At 46.9% G+C, this 14233-nt stretch overlaps 1 protein-coding gene across 3 annotated transcripts in view; it reads left to right on the forward strand.

Annotated features, from left to right (window-relative positions):
- LOC135055350 (uncharacterized) overlaps positions 1-14004 on the forward strand; it is a 29903-nt gene extending 15899 nt beyond the window's left edge. For all 3 annotated transcript variants that reach the window (XM_063959306.1, XM_063959307.1, XM_063959308.1), the window contains exons 3-4: positions 12606-12768; positions 12859-14004. In XM_063959306.1, the coding sequence (XP_063815376.1) occupies positions 12606-12768; positions 12859-13216 (521 nt within the window). In that variant the 3' untranslated portion in view covers positions 13217-14004. The remainder of the gene's footprint in view (positions 1-12605; positions 12769-12858) is intronic.
- The last annotated feature ends 229 nt before the right edge of the window (positions 14005-14233 follow it).

A 14233-nucleotide genomic window follows, 5' to 3' on the forward strand; every position in this document is an offset into this window, starting at 1 on the left:
TAACTGTGCAACATTATCACCGTATTTGGCGTAAATATGTTGCGTGGTGTGAGGCCAGGAAGGCCCCTACAGAGGAATTTCAACTGGGTCGTTTCCTGCTTTTCCTGCAAACAGGACTGTCTATGGGCCTAAAATTAGGGTCCATTAAGGTTCAAATTTCGGCCCTGTCGATATTCTTCCAAAAAGAACTAGCTTCAGTTCCTGAAGTTCAGACGTTTGTCAAGGGGGTACTGCATATACAGCCTCCTTTTGTGCCTCCAGTGGCACCTTGGGATCTCAATGTAGTTTTGGGGTTCCTAAAATCACATTGGTTTGAACCACTCACCACTGTGGACTTAAAATATCTCACATGGAAAGTGGTAATGCTGTTAGCCCTGGCTTCAGCCAGGCGTGTCTCAGAATTGGCGGCTTTATCCTATAAAAGCCCTTACCTAATTTTTCATACGGACAGGGCAGAATTGAGGACTCGTCCTCAATTTCTCCCTAAGGTGGTTTCAGCGTTTCACTTAAACCAGCCTATTGTGGTACCTGCGGCTACTAGGGACTTGGAGGATTTCAAGTTGCTGGACGTAGTCAGGGCCCTGAAAATATATGTTTCCAGGACGGCTGGAGTCAGAAAATCTGACTCGCTGTTTATCCTGTATGCACCCAACAAGCTGGGTGCTCCTGCTTCTAAGCAGACTATTGCTCGTTGGATTTGTAGTACAATTCAGCTTGCACATTCTGTGGCAGGCCTGCCACAGCCAAAATCTGTAAAAGCCCATTCCACACGGAAAGTGGGCTCATCTTGGGCGGCTGCCCGAGGGGTCTCGGCTTTACAACTTTGCCGAGCAGCTACTTGGTCAGGGGCAAACACGTTTGCTAAATTCTACAAATTTGATACCCTGGCTGAGGAGGACCTGGAGTTCTCTCATTCGGTGCTGCAGAGTCATCCGCACTCTCCCGCCCGTTTAGGAGCTTTGGTATAATCCCCATGGTCCTTTCGGAGTCCCCAGCATCCACTAGGACGTCAGAGAAAATAAGAAGTTGTACGGTGTGATTGGTGTGGCTGGTATGAGTCTTACCCGGGATTTAAAATCCTTCCTTATTGTGTACGCTCGTCCGGGCACAGTATCCTAACTGAGGCTTGGAGGAGGGTCATAGGGGGAGGAGCCAGTGCACACCAGGTAGTCCTAAAGCTTTTACTTTTGTGCCCAGTCTCCTGCGGAGCCGCTATTCCCCATGGTCCTTTCGGAGTCCCCAGCATCCACTACGGACTATGAGAAATAGAATTATCGGTAAGTAAATTCTTATTTTTTCTGCTCAGAGGATGATTCTTGTCACCTCTGACATCGCAGCTCTGCTCTTCGTTCCGCCCTGTCGGTTTATGTAAGCCACCGTCGTTACATTGTCCGACTGTACTTGAATGGCCCGATTTCTTAGAAGATGGGACACCTGAAGAAGACCGTTGTAGACGGCTCTTAGTTTCAGGATGTTGATTGGCAGGCCGGCTTCCAGACTTGACCACCTTCCTTGGAAGGTTTCCCCTCGAGTGACTGCGCCCCAGCCCCGGAGGCTCGCATCTGTGGTTAGAAGGACCCAGTCCTGAATCCCGAACCTGCGGCCCTCCAGAAGGTGAGTCAATTGGAGCCAACAGAGGAGTGAAATCCTGGCCTTTGGCGACAGACGAATTCTCTGGTGCATGTGTAGATGGTTTCTGACCACTTGTCCAGGAGATCCAGTTGGAAGGCCCGAGCATGGAACCTCCCGTACTGGAGAGCCTCGTAAGAGGCCACCATCTTTTCCAAAAGGCGAATGCATTGATGAACCGACACCCGGGCTGGCTTCAGGACATCCCGGACTAATGTTTATATCACCAACGCCATTTCCTGTGGAAGAAACACCCTCTGCACTTCCGTGTCGAGGATCATCCCCAGAAAAGACAACCCTCCGGGTTGGTTCCAAATGAGATTTTGGAAGGTTCAGAATCCAACAGTGGACTCTGAGTAGGCGGGTTGCGAGTACAATGGACTGCAACAGCTCCTCCTTTATCAGTTAGCCAAATCGAAATGTGGAGGTACGCATCCTTGATATCCAGGGATACTAGGAATTCCCCCTCTTCCAGACCTGAAATCACCGCCCTGAGAGACTCCATTTTGAACGAACTCCTTCAGAAAAGGGTTCAGTGATTTTAGGTTCAGAATGGGCCTGACCGAACCATCCGGTTTCGGTACCACGAAAAGGTTCGAATAGTAACCCGTGGCTTGCAAATGAGGAGGTACTGGCACAATGACCTGTGCCTCCACCAACTTCTGGACCGCTGCTTGTAGGACAGTCCTGTCCGCCAGCAGAACTGGCAAGCCTGATTTGAAAAATCGGTGAAGGGGGAGATTTTGAAATTCCAACCTGTATCCCTGGGACACAATATCTATCACCCAGGGATCCAGGCCAGACGATACCCAGACGTGACTGAACTGTCTGAGCCTCGCTCCCACTGGCCCCACCTCCAGGCCGGTCCACCGTCATGCGGAGGACTTCGGCGCACTGGAAGCAGGCTTAGTTTCCAGGGAACCTGCCGCAGCAGGTTTTTTGTATTTAGCTCGACCTCCAATAAAGAAGGTATTGGAAGGCTTGGCCTTTCTAGGCTTGTTAGGCCGAAAGGACTGTGATGCTGATGAAGAGAAGGATTTCTTTGGAGCAGGTGCAGCTGAGGGAAGGAACGAAGACTACTTACCCGCCGTAGCCGTGGATATCCACGCATCCAAAGCTTGCCCAAAGAGAGCCTGACCTGTGTAGGGTAGGGACTCCACACTTTTCCTGGATTCCGCGTTGGCCGACCACTGTGCAGCCACAGTCCCCGACGAGCTGAAACAGACATGGAAGAGATCCCCGTAGCCATGGAACCCAGGTCTTTCATGGATTCTACCATAAAACCTGCTGAATCGTGAATGTTACGCAAAACCAATTCAACATCACCCTTATCCATTGTATCCAAATCCTCAAGTAAGGTGCCTGACCATTTTACTATAGCTTTTGCAATCCATGCACTAGCAATAGTGGGACGTAATATGGCCCCCGAAGCTGTGTACATTGATTTAAGTGTATTATCAATTTTCCGATCAGCCGGCTCCTTTAAGGCGGTAGATCCCGGAACAGGCAAAACCAACCTTTTTTGAGAGTCTGAACACAGATGCGTCAACAATTGGCGGGCTTTCCCATTTTTTCCTATCCTCAGGGAAAGGAAATGCCACCTGGACCCTTTTATGGATCTGGAATTTTTTCTCAGGGTTTTCCCATGCTTTCTCAAATATAGCATTTAATTCCTTTGACGCAGGAAAGGTTAGCGAGGCTTTCTTATTTTCAGTGAAAAAAGCCTGCTCAACCTGCTCAGGTGTGGTATCATTAATATTCCACTCATCCCTGATAGCCTCTATCATCAATTGCACACCATTTGCAAGAGAGGCAGACCCCCGCAACACATCCTATGTACCGTCTGTGGTATCAGAATCGGTATCCGTGTCATCTTGCATGACAAGAACAAGCGCACGTTTGTGGGGGTGTATAGCGGAGCGTCCTGAGGTACCAGAATCGGGCCATACTGCCATAGAGTTCTGTAATACCTGGGTTGCGGATTCATTACTTGCAACCCTATCTGAAGTCTGAGAAATCCAAGATTTGATAGAGGAAAACCACTCAGGTTCCCTTGCTGGAATCTGTGCTAAACCAGTGCTATCCTGATTACATGGAATGGGATCATCCTGGAGGACATATCCTCCGCAGCATATGACACAGTATCCCTGGACATAGCTAAAGGAGACCACAAAACACTCCACATACACACAGGGGAGGGCAGACAGAGTTTCACCCCCAAGAATGGCAAGAGAGACACAGAGATTGGAGCCAACCCACACACAGCGCCTTTAACCAAAGGGAGACCCCTTGTCATCGCTGACTGCACCTTAATAGGATACAAAGTCGTATTGCAGCCTCCCCTTCCCCCTTCTGCAACCCCCTGGTACCGTGAGAGATAGCTGGAGTTGCTGTGGAGGGACCTTCTTTCTCCTGATCAGCGCTGCGCAGGCAGGAAAATCACGCTGAACGCTGCTGGTCCGCTCTGAGAAGCTCCGCCCCCAAAATGGCGCTGTCTTCCTGCATCTGATTATACTGGCCTGAGGATTGATGCTGGCTGAGATCCTGGGACCCCGACAGGCTTTGTGACTAGTGTAGGGTGTAAGCGCTGGCCCAGGGCGCCCCTCACCGCGCCACACTATGTACCGCTGAGCCATCACGGAGCGCAGTTAATACTGCACTCCTACCCTGCTGCCGCCATCTTCACACCGGCCCCCCGCTTGCTAGCGGGGTCGGTGTCTTACTCGCCACAATCTTCAGCTCTGTAAGGGGGTGGCGGCATGCTGCTGGGGTGAGCGATCCCCTGTGGCGGGGAACGATCTGTCTCCTCAGGAGCTCAGTGTCCTGTCAGCGGAGTAAGTGGCTCAGGCCCTGCAGGGCAGACACTACTCCCCCCCTCAGTCCCACGCTGCAGGGAGGCTGTTGCCTGCAGCCTCCCTGTAAAATAAAAACTTTAAAATAACATTTTACTAGAAAAGCTCTGGAGAGCTCCCCTAGCTGTGACCGGCTCCTCCGGGCACATTTTCTAAACGGAGTCTGGTGGGAGGGGCATGGAGGGAGGAGCCACACAAACTCTTAAGGTGCCAATGGCTCCTGGTGGACCAGTCTATACCCCATGGTACTAATGTGGACCCCAGCATCCTCTAGGACATAAGAGAAATCCTATTTTTTGTAAAACGTGGAGTCGCATCCAGGTTCAGATCTCTTCGGTGAGTATAGGATTAGACAGTATTCTTGCCCTTAATGAAAAAGTTAGTAATCCGGCCTTCATAAAATGAGGCTTGCTGCATGCGTTATTTATGCCCATGTCTGACTTTCTCTGTATTTCATATTCTGTGAAAGGCGCAGTCATTGAAAGTTGAATAAAAATGGAAGCCGAGAACTGTTCCAAACTCCTAACAGTTCTGGAAAGCAGTGACCATAGGGGGTCATTCCGAGCTGATCATGCGGGGAAACGTCCAGCACAGGGCTAGTTCGCCCTGCATGTCAGTGCTGCCTTCCCCCCCCTCCTCCCTGCAGAAGTGCAAAGGCATCGCACCGCGGCAATGCCTTTGCACTTCAAGAGTAGCTCCCGACCAGCGCAGCTTTAGCGTGCTGGCCGGGAGCTACTCTTCGCTCCCCGGCCTGCAGCGGCTGCGTGTGACGTCATGCAGCCGCTGCGGGCCACTCCCCGCACGGTCCGGCCACGCCTGCGTTGGCCGGACCGTGCCCTTGTCAATCAGGCAGAGGCGATCGTAGCGCAGCGACAGGCGGCCATGCGCCGGCGCAGTTCTGACCCGATCTCTACGCTGCGAAAAACTGCAGCGTGCAATCGGGTCAGAATGACCCCCATAATTTCCACTATTACTATTTTTACAATTCCTTATTACTCAACACATTTTACTGTGTCAGCAAATCCTGGACCTTCCCAAATACCCCTTTAAACTGTTTAGGAATTCTATTAGTGCACTGAGTTGCCTAACAGCAACCTTGTGGAAAAATCCCTTCCCATCCCTTCCTGAGGATATGCAACCGTCTATAGAACATGGATTCTTGACTTTGAGAGCAGGGTTTAAAAGGGCAACAGTAGTCAGTGGTGCAAGTAGAAATATTTTCTTAGTAGTACTGAGTGCCGAAAAATGGACGTGGTCATGTGTTGTGAGGGGGCATGGCCACACAATACAGCCCCCTTTTTTTGGAATTTGGAGGCAAGGCTAAAAATATATAGTAATGACTCCAGTATAATAGACATATATAGTAATGCATCCAATTTAATAACAATATATAGTAATGCCTCCATTATAACATGAAAATACAGCCACTGTCGCACTCCCAGTAACCCTGACAAAGTGGGAGAAGCCGTCATGCTGCCAAGCACCATGGTCTTGTTGCTTTGGGGCACATTATAATTGTGGTAATGGCAAAGTGTGTGGCAGGTGGTACTGCGTACCAGCTCCCAAATTCTTAAGGGTACTCTGTACCCGAGCGTACCCACATACTTGCACTGCTGGTGGTAGTACATACAGAATGAAGCTTGCTTTTTGTGTATTACTATTGCCATTTTATATCTCACCTCAAAAATGTAGAGAATTGACAGATTTGCAAAATCCATCCCTAGTAAAAATATACATTATAGACCTACCAAGTAGTTTCCCAATCCTTTTCTCCTGTACATACCATTTCATCCCTTCCTTCGTTCCAGCACCTGGAACGACTTCTCCCGGCTTCTGTCATCACCACCTGGAACCGATTTCTTCTAAGCATGTGTGGTCATGCTGATTAGTTCATTCCCACTGGTGCCCCACCCTGCATGGGTAACTGGCAGAGGGCTTGAGCTTGGAGACATTGGACTCAGTCCAGAACTATCAGAGAGCGGCATAGCGTTTTCCTCAATTCTGGTGGTCACATGGTAGAAGTAGATGCAGTAATCTTGAAGCATATAGATGTTTATTGCTTAAAGTAGTCATTTCCAAAGTGGGTGCTGTGGCCTTGGGGCACTTGCAGGGGTGCCCTGGGCTGGCCATCCAGAACCAATTAAAACTATTTATGGTCAGTGGGATAGGCAAAACCAACGCTTCTGGCTGCCAATCATGAAATATGTGGACAAACAGAAGCAAATCGTGTCCCCACACCACATAAGTGAACTTAAAGATTACATAAACACAACTTATTTAATTTAATATTTTTTTTTTAGGAATTTCTCCATAACAAAGTTTTGGTCTATGAGAACTGCGAAAAATCATTCTGATACTCTTGGGTGCAGTGATTAAAAAAAGTTTGGGAACCACTGGCTTAAAGGATATGTCTTTACAAAGATAGTTACTCCACAGCATACAAGATGATACAAAAGTACACTCCAGATAGACGCTCTCAGCCTTCTTTTTATACAATTCTGGCACAAATATAAAATATAGCACACGTAATCCCACCCCCTGTACTGTATATTTAACTGATGAAGATTAGTTCACACTTCTAAAGGTCCATACACACTAGGTGATTTTGAGTTCAAAGTAGCTTACTTTTGGCGTTTATAGCTACCTTGAGCTCAAAACTGCCTAGTGTGTATGTCCGGGCGATGTTCGCAGATGCGCGCTCCCGCATCATCGCTGGCTGTCGCTGTCCGTCAGGCTGTTTTACCAGCCGAGTGAACCACTTTCCACTGTCTCCTACTGTGGAAAGTGGTCCACCCCCGTGAAAATCGCTGGGCCGGGTGAAAATCGCTCAGTGTGTATGCACTGTGCGATTTTCTGGCCAGCGATGTTCACATCACGCCCACTGTAAAAAAACGCCCACTGTAAATGCACCTTTTATGTGTTTACAAATATTCACATTTATGATCAGGAAATTAAATGAAGTCTTCCCTTCTGGAATTCAATAAAGTAACGTTGTTTACTTTATCGGCAAGTGTGTACTCACCTTTAGAATGAACTCTCTTTGTGGCGCAGCAACCGCAAACCACTCTGGCATTACAGCCAGCTACAACAGGTATTACAAATGTACATAGTACACTATAACATACAGTATGTAGTCCTCATCAAGCGCACAGCTCATATATTTCCCTTTCATGGCATTGCAGCATGATATTATGCAGTGGTGGCCATCTTAGTTGTATTACACCCAGGCACAATTCTCTTTTCTTTTTACATTATGTTAAAATCTGCATAATTTGCTCATAACCTAGTCCGTGCATAAACCAGATACCATGCTGCAGCCAATAGGCTCCCCACTTACCAGGGCATGGCTAATCATAAACCATCAGATTAGGATCATTCTTGGACATCACTCCTGATTTTTTTAAAATTTTTGGGGGGGTTACATACCATTTGCCGGCAGACGAGATGCTGGCTGTCAAGATCCCGACAGCGGCATCCCACTCGCCAGAATGCCAGCAGCGGGGAGAGAGCAAAGAGTCCCCTTGCGGGCTTGCCACAGGTTCTATTCTCACTCTATGGGTGTCGTGGACACACACGACTGAGAATAGTCCCTGTGCGCCGGTATACCAGCGTCGGTATCCTGACGGCCGGGATCCCCACAGCTGGCAAATTGATTGCATTCCGTTTTGGGCTACATTCAGCTATAACACTGTGTGCATGGACAGCACAAAGCCTATCTAAGTTTGAACATAGACAGCCCACTAACTGGACAATTATTTAACTTAAGAGCCAGGGCTCAACAAACCACTGGTTCCAGGTTGTTATGTTGCATTAAATTTGGGCCATGTCACCTAACACACTGGGAGTCTTGCACAAATCAGGGCGTGTGATTTTCCTCCATGCATTGCTTTGTACTCGTGCTCAAATCTGTTCTTCTCAGACCACTATGTTGGGGAGCATACAGAAAGACCTTGAGTGGAGATAGGGGAGTCACATGACGAGTATGATTGGGGTCTAGATCGGAGTAGAGAAGATTTATGATGTGGTTGATGGGAGTGAGCGGTCTGTAAACTTCTGCTAGTTATTAGAAAAGGCCTATAAAAATGCATAGAAACATTTGCCTGGTTCCGATTTTTTAAGACCATCCCCTTCATTCTAAAATATTTTTGGCACCCTAGTAAGAGCAATTAGTTTATAGTAACATTTTCAACTGGAGCGTTTGCTTAGAGCTGAGTAAAACATATACTGTATGAGAACTACAGTTTTTAGTATTTATTGTCCCATTGATGAGATGATTTGAATAAGAAATAATAGACATAGTTAAAGTTTGCTTTTTGTTTTTGTCTTAACCATGGGTGTCATTCCGAGTTGATCGCTCGCTAGCTACTTTTAGCAGCCGTGCAAACGCATTGTCGCCGCCCACCGGGGAGTGTATTTTTGCTTTGCAGAAGTGCAAACGCCTGTGCAGCAGAGCGCCTGCAAAATCATTTTGTGCAAAACGAGACCAGCCCTGTAGTTACTCTTCATGTGCGTTGATTCTAATGACGGAGGTTCGCCCAGCCACACCTGTGTTTTCCCCGACACGCCTGCATTTTTCTAAGCACTCCTTGAAACGGTCGGTTGCCACCCAGAAACGCCCAGTTTATGTCAATCTTCCTGCGTTCTGCCGTGCGACTGAAAGCTTCACTAGAACCTGTGCAAAACCACAAAGGACTTTGCACCCGTACATTGCGCGTGCGCATTGCAGAGCATATGCATGCGCAGAAATGCAGATTTTTAGCCTGATCGCTGCGCTGCGAACAACGGCAGCTAGCGATCAACTCGGAATGACCCCCCCATGAAAGCTAGAGATTTTTGGTAGCTTGTTTCAAGTAAATTGAAAAATGTTTTCATTTATTATTTTCTTTTGTTTACAAAGTGCTGACGTATTTCGCAGCGCTGTACATGGAGAGACTCATGACCCAAACAAACAACATACAATGACATGGAACAAAAGGTAAAGATGGCCCTGCCCAAATGATCTCATCATCTAAGAGTTGTATGTGTGTATATATATATATATATATATATATATACATATAAGAATGATCATTTCATATCCCCTCCCTTCCTGATATCAGGAGGAATCCAGGTCTGTTGTAAGTGTTTTACTCTCTGGAAGCAGATAACCCTTTAGCTGGGTACACACTACACGATGTGTGTACCCAGCGATATCATGGGCGACGGGACCCAGCATCGGCAAGTGCATACATACATGCTGATGCCGGGAGCGACGGCAGGGGTCATGTTGCATACGGCAGCATGTCCCTCGCTAGCAATGTATTCCATAGGCCCTGCTTGCAGGGCTGACGGAGGAGGTCACTGACATCGTGCAGGAGCACGCATCGTCAGCGACATAGTGGGTACACACTAGACGATGTACCCAATATGTCGTCCCAATCTGCCAGAGCGGTAGACTTATTGTTTAGTGTGTACCCAGCTTTAGGATGCTGCTAATTTTCTAGTTTTTTCAAACCTTATTGGCCACAAATCACTGTACACTGATGTCACTGTACGCAGAGCACTGGGTATTAGATGGGATGCAAGGTATATGCAGTTGGACAATGGCTGTATCAGACATCATCTGAGCGAGATACATATGAAATCCCGTCAGACAGAATGCCGACTGTCACTATACCGACAGCGTCATCCCATCTGCCAGAATTCTTTGTTCGCCATAGGTTATATTCCAAATCGGTCGGTGGCGTGGACCCACCAACTGAGTGAGAACACCAAGGGTGTGTCGGGATTCTGGACGTTGGTATCTCACCGGCTATCGGGATTCTGCCGTCGGTCTCCTGAACGCCGGGATCCCGACAGCCAGTATATTGACTGCATCCCAATCCTCGCACCAAATGTCCACAACTTTTAGATTTGGTCATTCGCATCCATGCTGAGGAGACATTGCTGATACAAAAGATTGCTTTCCTAACATAAGCCAACCAAACCTGCCATGATATGAGTTACAGTAATAGCTGGGTGTACACCTTTAAGCATTGGCCAGATATCAGCTACCAAGCCAGTCTTTTCATGGACCTCATGACATTTCATCATATAGAAAAAAGAAACGTTCAGTTGCCGATATGTTAAAAAAAAACAAGGACAGAAAAAAGTTTGGTATACTTTAGAAACCCTATACTCACTCAGTGGGTTGTTCAGTTGGGTGTATCTATTACAGTGGTTCCCAAACTCGGTCCTCAGGACCCCAAACAGATCAGGTTTTTCAGGTCACCCGGCAGGTGCACAGGTGTAGTCATTACTCACTGATATGTTTTAAAAGACCCACAGGTGGAGCTAATTATTTCACTTGTGATTCTGTGAGGAGACCTGGAAAACATGCACTGTGTGGTGGTGATCTAGTGCTTGTGTATTCTTACGCCATCTTTGTAAGACACAAAGATTTTAGTTTAAAAGAGACACAACACAGAGATACTAATGCATGTAAAGGACAATAATACTGATTCTCAGTCGCACGCAGCAGCGCCTGTTGGCGGCCTGTGAGATTATGCAAATAATATATTCGTTTGGCTAAATGTGCAAGGACTGAGACACCCACTTTTAGCTATATGCATGCTGTAATACCGATTGGTGTGTCTTTATATGCCACCACTGGAAATTGCACCAGGCCCATGGTATTTTCTCCATCTGATCATAGACTTCTAGGCCTGTGGCTGTGAATACAGCTGCTTGAATTCACATGCCTGCGACCCTCCCATAATGCGCCCACAGTCCATTTCTAGCCACTGCCCAGGAATGCCCATCACTTTTCCTGCAGCATTTCTGATACTGTCTGCCCTGATAGCAGCAGCACCTGTGTGCACACACTGTGTATTGCATGCGCCGAACCAGTTTTCAGACATTTTTGCACATGTGCAGTTACAAAGAATCACTCAACAACGTGCACATTGGCATGGCGTACGGCACTGCATCTCTACCTACTGTATATGGGGTACATTTAGTAAGCAAAGCCGCCACTTTGAGGCAGATCCGGCTGCGGGAAATAAAACCAGGAGTGTTTCGTAGGTAATAATATTGCCGTTTTCAATCCTGCTGCCATATCTGTGGAAAAGTGTCAGCTTTGAGAGACGGGTGTATTTTGTGTGTATTTGCTTTCATTGTTGAATAGTCAACATATATTACAAACACTGGTGCCAGTGCAATACGTTTGCACCTATCTATAGAAGGCTATGGAGAAGTAAAATAAGTTTACATGCAGCAAAAGTTTGAATGTTCGGGGCCAGTGTTCCTTGTATGTGTGTATGGTCAAATATACTATGTAAGGCTCAATGACTGAATTTCATGTAAGATCCACAAAGTAAAAATGCAAATGTTATCATCAGTTATTAGTTTTGCATAGTACTCTGCAGTACAATTTCCAGGAGTAAACAAGCGATGTACAGTAGCATCACGGTGCCAGAGGTGACCATTACAACTGGAATTGGAGGAACAGACTGCAACTCAGCATGCATCTGCACATCCGGAACACTCGCCAGTGCCACACTGACACCATTTTATTCTTTCACGGCTTTGAAGTTGGGGACCAGAGCACTGAAACCCTTGCTGGATTTGTCCACTGTCTGGAGGTTCCATGGGTTTATCCTAGTAATCTCTCCATGCTGGAAGTGCCCATCTGTTCACAGTTTGCATTGCTGGAGGAGCTGGACTGAATAGGACTGGATGTGCCTGCATGAGTAATACTGGCCACTGAGCTGTAGCAGGCCTATATTTGAATTTATCTAGTGTCATGATCAGCACTACATTTCAATTCTCAGGGTCTCATAATTCATAATTTCCTGGGGAAAGCAGTAGGGTGATGTGGGTGTAGTGTGAGTGGTGGAATTGGGGGGAAGGGGGGCAGTGGAGCCGCCATTTTCCAGTATATAACGGTCTTAAAAAGAGACTGCATTATTTACTGGGCAACAGTGGGTGCAGGGATCTTGGCTCAGTTTATAAACTGGAGCTCCTAGGAGCAATCTAAAAAAAAAAAAAAAACTTGGATTGGGCCTGGAACTTGGTAATTGTGCAGTTTGTACAATATTATATTGTGCCTTTTTTTTTTTTGTCTTTTTGCTCTTTTGATATTAACAGCTAAATTCTTTTTAACAGTTAAGGAAATCCAAACGCGGTGGAGGTCACTAAAGGACTGCTTCCGAAGGGAATTACACCTACAGAAGAAAGAATCAAGGGGTGGATCATCCCCTTCAAAAAGAAAACGATATATGTTCTACGACCAGCTGACATTCCTGGAACCCACCCTGATGCGCAGATCGTAAGTAACTTCTGCTGATTATTTGTGTGTACATGTAAACACACTTCAAAAAACCATTGTGTCTAATTAGATTATTTTTCTTAATTTTAGTACATCTGGGAAACTTTCAGACACACAGGAAAGCATTAAGTCTGAAGGCAGCGATTCTGAGCCACCTCCTAGTCCACTACCTGAACGCATTGCTCAGATAACGGAGGCTCCAAAATGCAAGCGGAACAAAGCGGGTGCAGGGAGCTTGGGTGATTTTGAAACCCAAATAATAGGGATGGTTGACTCTCTAAAGAAAAAGAACGATAATGAGAAAGATGAGGATTATATTTTCGTCCAGTCCTTGCTTCCATACCTAAAGAAAGTCCCGGAGGAGAAAAAGATTGATTTACAAATAGACATGTTGCAGCTTGTGAAGAGATATATGCAGCCTACGCCAGCACACTCGCTACTGGAATAGACAATATCATCGGCACTTTCACAAATAGAATAGTATTAATGAACTTGCCCATTTAATGTTGTGGTAAAACCTGTGCTTTCGGTGCTTTATGACTCTTAAATTACACTGTAAATATTTTTGTGTGGCTTTAGGGCCCGATCCAGACCTTATTGCTGTTGTTGGGATTTCACAAGGGTGCCGATTATTGATCGACTGCGCATGCGTACAGATCGTAATGCACACGCGCAAGGCCAAACTGCAATCACTAGGCATATGCAAGTTGACAGGAAGCGAACGTTTAGGGGTGGTGTCTGGCAATTTTCTGGGAGTGTCAGGAAAAATGCAGACTTCCCCAAGCGTTTTCAGGGAGAGTGTCTGACGTCAGCTCCGGACCCGAACAGCTTGTTGCTATCGCACTGTAGGAGTAAGTCCTGGGCTACGCATAGACTGGTAAAAACATTTGATGGTGAGTGAGGTGCGAACGGATTTGCAGCTGACCGGCATACCCAGAGCTTTTCACAAGGTGTACCCAGACTTACACGGGGCGGGTATTCACTCTGTCTGGGCGGCGACTATGTGATTGCAAACCTCTGCAAATTCGCAGAGGAGCGATCAGGTCTGAATCGGGCCCTTACATAGCCAACCAATTGCCATGTTACAGCAGAATGAAGCTGCTGTTTTGTTGGGAGACTGAAGTAAAGGTGAAGCTGGAACACGGCAGTGGCTGATCGATGGATGCATACTGTAGGAGGCTCGTGCCAGTAGGACCATGTTCTCATGAAATAAAATCTCCTAGTGTCTCCCAGTCACTGATGTTGATCTGTCATCTGTCTTTAATGGTTTGTCTTTAAATGGTTATGGCAAAACAAGGGGGGTGGGGGGAGGTTTGGGGGGATTATACTTGGAGCTAGACTGTACAGAATGGCCATTTGGTGCAGTGACACCTGAACATCAGCACAGTGCCTGCTGTCCATAGCTCTTGTAGTTTGAGCTGTAAACAGACTGAGCCCGCCAGTACAACGTGGCTCTCTGTTTCAT

This window comes from Pseudophryne corroboree, chromosome 3 (assembly GCF_028390025.1).
Source record: "Pseudophryne corroboree isolate aPseCor3 chromosome 3, aPseCor3.hap2, whole genome shotgun sequence".
Lineage (NCBI taxonomy): Eukaryota > Metazoa > Chordata > Amphibia > Anura > Myobatrachidae > Pseudophryne > Pseudophryne corroboree.